Here is a 7,666-nt window from a genome sequence, read left to right as displayed (position 1 = left end):
GGACCAAGTGCAGAAGAACCGGTCCACACTTGGGATAAACAACAGGCGTAAATTCACCGCAAAGGAGATGGGCAGGGGGCGAAAATTTTTGGTCTGTATTAGGCGGTGTAAAACAAGTGAAAAGGTAGGAGTTTACGTATACGAGAGATATCTAACTATTTGACTAGAGAGGGCTCGGACCAGGTATATTTCGGTCCGCAACCACCTCCGAACATCGAAGCCACCGTCAGAATTTCGCTCAGAATTGACTGGGGAGAACAGGCGGTAAAAACTCATTTTACTAATTTCGGTGGGTCTGTTGTCAAGCTTTGGCTTTTATTGAAAAATGGGACTGCAGGTCACTTATAAACTTTGACATACATATATCAGTGGCCTCCAAAGTGAGAGTCCTCTCACCCTGTTAGAGTAGCACCCAATAACAAGCTTTTCAGATGCTGTGGCTTTCGGCGCTAAAGCCTTACGAGCTCTATTTAACTATAAGTTTTATATTACGGCTTTAGCACCGAGCGCTACAAAGCCTGAAAAGCGATAAACACCTGAAAATCTTGTGCTGGTGTTCTACTTTTGGGACTTCTGTATGTCCATGTATGCCTGGGATACATCACTCGGAACCCATCAAAAGGTACCGGACTTTTTTGCAGCTCACTACTACCATTAACAGCGTTTTATGAGATTTGTGACCATTGGCACACTTTTCTGTAATCTGGATCCAAATTCGCTGGCCCCGTACTCCCATCTTCAAGTCCGGATCCATCAATGTATCAGACATTAGATCCTTCGCCGATTATTGGGGTGTCGATTTATAAGCATCGCTTCAAGGAATTTTGTTTACCTTGTAGAGCTTTCTAAGGGGTAACTTTGCTACCATTGTGTATGTGACTCGAACAAGCATCTTTCTCAATGAGTATGGCTAGAAGCGGTATGCCTATTAGACGACCTTTCTAGTGTTCATTTCAGGGCTGCCTCTACAGTCTCGGGTCTTCTGATTTCAGCCTACAAAAAATAAGACAAAGTTTTCCCCCACTTTGATTAAGTTCGTGTGAAAATGCTGTGGCTACTAAATTACTCTTAAAAAAAGGAAAATAAGTTTGTTTCCGTCAGCTATTGAATTACTTGAGGGAATTTCCATTAGCAGCACTCTTAACAATTGCAAATTTTTCGCTGGCAACACTGGAGGCACTCTTAAGGACTAGTAAGTCTTTCCGTTGTAATATTTCTGATTCCTACTAATCCAAAAAAAATTAAAGCAATTGATAACTGCGCTAATGATGTTTTCACGACTTCAAAAAAATAAATCGCCGCAGCGCAACAGTCTAACAAACCTAATAATCCACTTTGCAAATACCAACCGTAGATTGCCTAACTGACTGACGTTGCACTTGTACCTACTACGACGAGTCCAACCAAAAATATGTAGTACAGCGCCAAAGTCGCTTGCTGCCATCTGCTTAAACGGTTAGTTAGAGCTTTTTTTTTAGCTGTTGCAACTCATCTTCTTACTAACCCATTTAGCCATTGAATAAATCTTGCATTGGATAAAAGCTGGCAGGTTTTTTTTTTTCATTTATGCGAAACTCCGCTGCATTTTGTGGCATCGCGAGAGGCAATCAGGCCAGCAGCTGGCTTTGGAAACGGATGAGGAAAATAAATTTGGAAAAAAAAGAAGCAGAAAACTACAAAATTTTGGAAGCAACAAAACAATTCGATAATTACGATGACAAGCCAATTGCAGACTATGTAGGTAACTTGGTTGCTGCTGCTGTGGCACAACGCCGCTGCGCCCGATTATTAGATTTTATTTCGCGAGTAAGGGTATATTTTTGCATTGCAAAGTGCAACGATTTGCCGGGCATACCAGCAATATTTTGATATTAACCTCGCATTTCTAAGACAGCTACGGACAGATCGGACAGTTGTTTTCACAAAAACTCTGGAACTCTGGTGATGGTAGATAACTCTATTTTCATTTCGATTACCATTTCCATTGCGCTGTGCCATTTGGTCGCTGCATTCCGCTGCAATTCAACCAGTCTGCGGCTCACGCTAGGCGGCCAATATTAAATAGTCAACATTGAGGACAGACAGCCAGCCAGCCGGCCAGCCAGCCAGACACAAAGCGACAGGTTCCACGCTCGTGCTGTGCGCTTTTCCTCAAATTTCCTTTTGCACTAAATGCCTTTGGTTTGGTATTTTAATTCGTCGTTGATTTTTGCTTGTTTTGTTGCTTTTTGTCATTTTTGCTCTATTAACTCTTGCTCAGGTGCATTTCGCTTATTATCTGTGCTCGTTGGCGGCCGTTGGTTGTAATCGCATAGTTTTTTCTTTCTTTTTTTTTAATTTTAACTTTGCCATGCTGGTGGGTGCCGTCATTATTTTTTACAACCGTGTAAGGAGAATAACGATTTTCGAATTAAATTTTTGCATGAATAACAGTAAAAGAGATATTAGCTAAAAATATTGGTATAGACATTTGTAGGAAAAAAGAAGCCGTTAATTGCTGTTGAAGGACAACATTCGGACGGAAAAATGAAAATTACCTCAACTAAAAAATATGTATATTTGTAAATGCAACTTATTTAGCTCCCTGAAGCGGTAAGTATTTACCCAGATAAAAGAGTCTTAAAGCCTCTGTTGGTGTAGGCCCTTTGACGCGGTGTGGGGGCTCAACTGAGCCTTCCACAGATCGCTTCAGAATCGGAGCAACGCGTGTGCTTGGTTAGCCATCATCTGCGCTGCATCTGTCCGGGCTCGGGCTGCAGGCAAACTGTGACCAAGAACTGACAAACCCTCCGTCATCCAGGACGTTATGCAACGACCCTTCCTATTGCACGATTTGTAGACAGGCGGTCTTATTATAATGGAGCCTTCTTGACGCAGGGCCGCCTCAGTATGCAAGGGCGGTCTTGTCGCTTTAAGGCACGCGTAGAATCTTTTGTTTTCACCTCCACTAATGTTGACCACTGGGCCCGCCACATTGGGCAGGGGTCGTACGACCAGGATGAATGTGATAGGGAGAGTGTGCTGGTCGCTAGAGTCCTAGAGAAAAATCCGAACAGAGAAGACTCCGACCTGGATAGCGCAGAGGAGAGAAGACTGCTAGCGAATCCCACAAATGGTGAATGATAGGGGTGCTCCAGCTAGCTTGCACCTTAGAGTCGGCACAGGCGGGCAGACGAGCATACAACCACCAAACCTGCGAGACGGAGGAAAGACGAGTACAAGCGCTCAACACAAGGAGCTTTGGGGCTGATGGGCGTTGAGTTGTCGACTCCAGGGCTGCTAAGCAGAAGCACAAGGATCTTCACAGTTTCGATGAAAATACGTCAACCTATAAGACTTCAGAAGAAAGGTGGACGTGGCGATAAGCAAGAGCCCAGAAGGAAAGAATTTCAGGCTTCCAGCATGAGAACCAGCACTGTTTCGAGGCAGTATATGACCGTGGTGAACAAATAACCACCGAGAAGTGGATATCTGTAGAAAAAGATCTGTTGAGCCAGATAATAAGGAGGATGCGCGAAGAACCGGGCAGACCTATGACTTCTTTTGACATAGTAAAATTTATTTTAAGGCTAAAGTATGAATTGCGTGTGTGGTGAAGGCGGTGAACGTTTTTAGACTGCTGCAATTCCAAAACCCGAATTTACCAACACAGCTTTGGAGAGTGATTCACGTATCTAAGACCTGGTAGGGTAGAACTCTGTCATCTAGCTCAACAAAAAGCCAGAAGATAAGATATGGGTAGTGTGTATCTTCGACTTAGGAAGTGGAACCCAAAATATGACAATTTAAATACTGTTGAAGCCGGAGAAGTCGAGAAAGAAAGCTTGAGCGTGGCGGAGAGAGTCGAGTGAATTTCTCAGCGGAAGAGGACTCGCTTGATGTGGCACTAGTCCAGCAGCCATGGTTCCTGTCGGAAAGAAAGACATCAGGGCTGAAGGCGCGTAACTTCCGCGCACATCTAGCCGCAAAGCTAGGGTGGCAATTCTGGTAATAAAAGTACTGGAGATGTGGTGATTGTTGCCTTAGAACACGATGGATAGAAGGCTCTAATCCGAGCAACCTGGCATGTTTACACACCGCTAGAGGTAAAACGCAGCAATTTGAATGTAGCTAATAACGGCAAAGTTCCTACAACGAACGTAGGGCTAAAGTGAAGTAGTACTACTGGTCTTACACTTTGATCTGAGCCTAGGGTATTGGTGGCGGTGTGGAAAGAAGGTTCTTGGCAGATACTTCCTACAAACTAAGCGCTTGTCAAGGAGTTGGTTGAGAACACATGGGCGTTGGAAAGGATGACCGATTGCCTGTCAAAAATTCTGTCAGACGCTTATAAGTAAGTTTGCCGCCTCAGGAAGCCAACTGAAGAAATAAGTCACCATAGTAGAACTCTGATCTTTATTGTCTTAAAAAACGACTAGCGAAATCTTCTAACTAGAGAAATGTGCAGACCCTGCCGCGAGCTTGGAATAGTTCAGATATTTTTTGAAGATGGGACAGAATAATGTGAAAGACAGGCAGCAGTTGCCAAGGTCAACCTAAGAATAACTTCTTTTTCTGAAGGCTCTTGAGAGGCTGATAAATGTGTACACCAAGCTGATGTCGATGGAATCATGTTTTCTAAAGTACAGCGTACTTGCCCCAAGTAAATATCGATGAACATCGCTCCATAATTGTTGTTGGACGGATAGAGATAAACTTTGAGACCACTAAACCGGTAGGCAGAGCTAGTCCAATCTTTTTTTAATGACAAAGCTTCCACGGTGAGCTATAGCTTACGTTTCTTTCGCGCGGTGACCACTGGGTTACGCTAAAGATTTAATGGACGCGGGTTAGCAGACATAAATTAATCCCACAGAAAAGCCAAAAAACCAATAAGTAAGAAGGTAGATATGAAAAGAATAAAAATATCTGACTTCCGGTTATCTCATATTTTCTATGTTAAAAAATATGGCAAATAATAGAATGAAAAACGTGTTCCTCCATATCACCCTGTGTTCAATCAAAACAACNATTTCTCGAAGCACATCATAAAAAAAAACAACCATCCACCTCGTTAAAGAAAGTGCATTTAATTTGGCTAAAACATGCAATCAGCCAAAAAACAATTCGAGTGCACAAGAAACGCAAATTCATCAACAAATAAGCTAAAAGGTAGGCGAAAGCAAATTCACGACAACAGTCGGTAACTGGCAAGGAAGCAAATAGGACACAGCCAGTACGCCTGCGACGAACGACTTTGCGCGCTATCGAGTAAATTGCCTGAGATTTTCGTGCGCCGGAAGTAGCAACTAGTGGCTGCAACGATATCACATTATTGTACCATAATGTCGGTGTACGCCTGGGTAAGCAGTGAATTTGAATTGCAAATCAGTTGGCACTCAATCGTTGGGAGTAATAAATAATAGTGTTTCATTTTTTTAATCATTTACATACCAGGGCGCCAACTCGCACGGACAGCTTAGCCTTGGCTATGAATCGGAGCTGTGTATGACACCGCAAATTGTGCGAGATTATTCATTTAATCCAACTTGCGTGCGCCGCATCCGCGGCGGTGGCGGTCATGTGCTTGTACTCGATACAAGTGGAAGGATACACGCGTGCGGGTGGAATGGTCGCGGTCAGTTGGGCTTGGACTCGCGCGAGGAATGCTTCAATACTTTCCAAATTATACCTGGGGAATATTTCGGGGTATTTGCAATTAATTTCTCCATTGTCTATGATACAGATATGTCAGTATATTTTACCTGATTATGTTTTAGGATGTACCAGTAGCGAGTATTGCTTGCGGTTGGGATATATCTGGCTGCATAACCGTTACGAAAAAGCTTTACGTTTGGGGCTCTAATTGCTTTCAGCAGTTGGGACTTTGTCAACGTGAATTTAATGCTGTACGCCGACCGCTACCTGTTATTTTGCCACGCAACGATAAACCAGAACGTATTAGCTTCGGACTACGCCATTGTGCCATACTCACCGAAGATCATAAGGTGTATATTTTCGGTCGGCTGCGTATAAGTGATGAGCCACCTGCGGATTTGTGCATAACAGCGACAACGCTTAATTGTGCGCCGGTTATAAAAATTCATGCAAACGAGCCCACCGAAGTGCGCATCACTGGCATATCAAGTGGTCAGAATCATATATTAATCAAAGTTGTTGATTTGCAATATGGTGCTAGCGCAAAGCGTGTTATTGCTTTGGGTGATAATAAATTTGGTCAAGCGAATGCATTTCAATTCGAAGAGGAGATCAAACAAATAGTCACCGGATGGACACATAATGCAGTGATGTTGAGGGACAATCGTATTCTAACTTGGGGACGCAATTGTTATGGCCAATTAGGCATGGGTAGTGTAACACAAAATCAGGCGACGCCACAGGAACTAGATTTGCGTACTTCAATCGTGCCAGCACATGTACACTTTGGCTCGGAGCATGGTCTTATACGCAGCACTGATGGTGAAGTTTACACTTGGGGTTGGAACGAGCATGGTAATTGCGGCGACGATGCCACAGATAATTTGTAAGTACATTACTGCTGAAAAGAGATATACATATGTAAGCATTGACGTATTTTAAAATAACTCGTTAGGTGTGCTCCTACGCGCGTACAGTTGCCAGGACCTTGTAGAATTGCGGGTACTGGCGCAGGGTTTTGCTATGCGATATGTGAAGAGCCGGCTGCAGCAGTAAGTTAAAGAATAAACACCTGAAAATTATAATTCGGTGAAAAAACTTGTAATAGTGGTAAAAACAATTTAAAAAATTAATAAACAATTATATATACAAATCTATTTGAATGTTTTCCTTGTATGCTTGTTTGTGCATTTATTAATCAAAACCGCGCCTAAATGTATGCTACAAATCTGTAACAACAGTACACACTTGGCAATTGCAAACCACATTTGCAGTGTGCCTTGACTGCTGTAGGTAATTGCATTGCGATTAACCTCAAAAAACACTTGGCANGCAACAACATGAACGAGGAGCAGAATAGTCCAGAAGAATCGTATGAGAGTGCTAATGATGAATTTTCGCAAGTCGAAGCGGAAGCAGAAAATCCTTTGATGGCGTGTAGCAGAAAAGAAAGAAAATTAAAAAATTCAATTGCCAAAGAATTGACAAAAATTAAAAATGACTTTCCGATTTGGAATACAAAAGAAATCAGTAAGCCAATCCTGTTCACAACTATTCATTTCTAACAATTATTACCTAACATATTCCGCAGCAGCACCCACATCCAAAAAGCTCACGGATCCTATTTGGCACCAAACTTTCACAGCCGCTGGGACATCTGAGCAGACAGATGTGAAAAACGATTGGAATTCAAAATTGGAATCAAATTGTCGTCGCAGTAGCAGTAATACATACGTGCAGGAGGTGAATCGCGCTATTTATGGAGACACCACTGGTCATCCACCGAATGGAAGTGCTGAGTATTTTCAAGCTGCACAAAACTATGCCATCTATGGCAAAGATTTTCTCGATTTTCCTGAAAATCTAACGCCACTACTTAACGACAAAGGTACAAATACGCCACCGGAAGCAGTGCCATTTGTTGCTGGCTACGGTAATGGCTTATATCCAACACCACAAGTGCCGGAGTCAACAACTGGCATAGGTTTTGCAAATTTTAGTGTAAGCAATTTCAGTTTAAAAGATGTAG

The 7,666-nt window shown here is 42.7% G+C and overlaps 2 protein-coding genes across 3 annotated transcripts in view; both read left to right on the top strand.

Moving 5' to 3' along the window:
• The first annotated feature begins 5,231 nt into the window (after nucleotides 1-5,231).
• The window catches only part of LOC108377014 (secretion-regulating guanine nucleotide exchange factor), a 3,152-nt gene continuing 717 nt past the window's right edge, over nucleotides 5,232-7,666 (top strand). The window contains exons 1-4 of one of the 2 annotated variants that reach the window (XM_017633273.1): nucleotides 5,232-5,342; nucleotides 5,437-5,688; nucleotides 5,760-6,523; nucleotides 6,593-6,706. In XM_017633273.1, the coding sequence (XP_017488762.1) occupies nucleotides 5,325-5,342; nucleotides 5,437-5,688; nucleotides 5,760-6,523; nucleotides 6,593-6,698 (1,140 nt within the window). In that variant the 5' untranslated portion in view covers nucleotides 5,232-5,324 and the 3' untranslated portion in view covers nucleotides 6,699-6,706. Of the gene's footprint in view, nucleotides 5,343-5,436; nucleotides 5,689-5,759; nucleotides 6,524-6,592; nucleotides 6,963-7,666 lie in introns of those variants that run through there. The other variant, XM_017633272.1, reaches the window with a different exon arrangement.
• The window catches only part of LOC108377013 (uncharacterized), a 2,316-nt gene continuing 1,621 nt past the window's right edge, over nucleotides 6,972-7,666 (top strand). The window contains exons 1-2 of the mRNA XM_017633271.1: nucleotides 6,972-7,167; nucleotides 7,232-7,638. Coding sequence (XP_017488760.1) covers nucleotides 6,978-7,167; nucleotides 7,232-7,638 — 597 coding nt within the window. The 5' untranslated portion in view covers nucleotides 6,972-6,977. The remainder of the gene's footprint in view (nucleotides 7,168-7,231; nucleotides 7,639-7,666) is intronic.

The sequence above is a fragment of the Rhagoletis zephyria genome, unplaced genomic scaffold (genome assembly GCF_001687245.7).
Source record: "Rhagoletis zephyria isolate East Lansing unplaced genomic scaffold, Rhagoletis_zephyria_1.1 Rzeph_scaffold_11324, whole genome shotgun sequence".
Taxonomy (NCBI): Eukaryota; Metazoa; Arthropoda; class Insecta; order Diptera; family Tephritidae; genus Rhagoletis; species Rhagoletis zephyria.
Note: the sequence above shows the minus strand (reverse complement) of the source record. Positions and strands in the feature narration are given on the sequence as shown.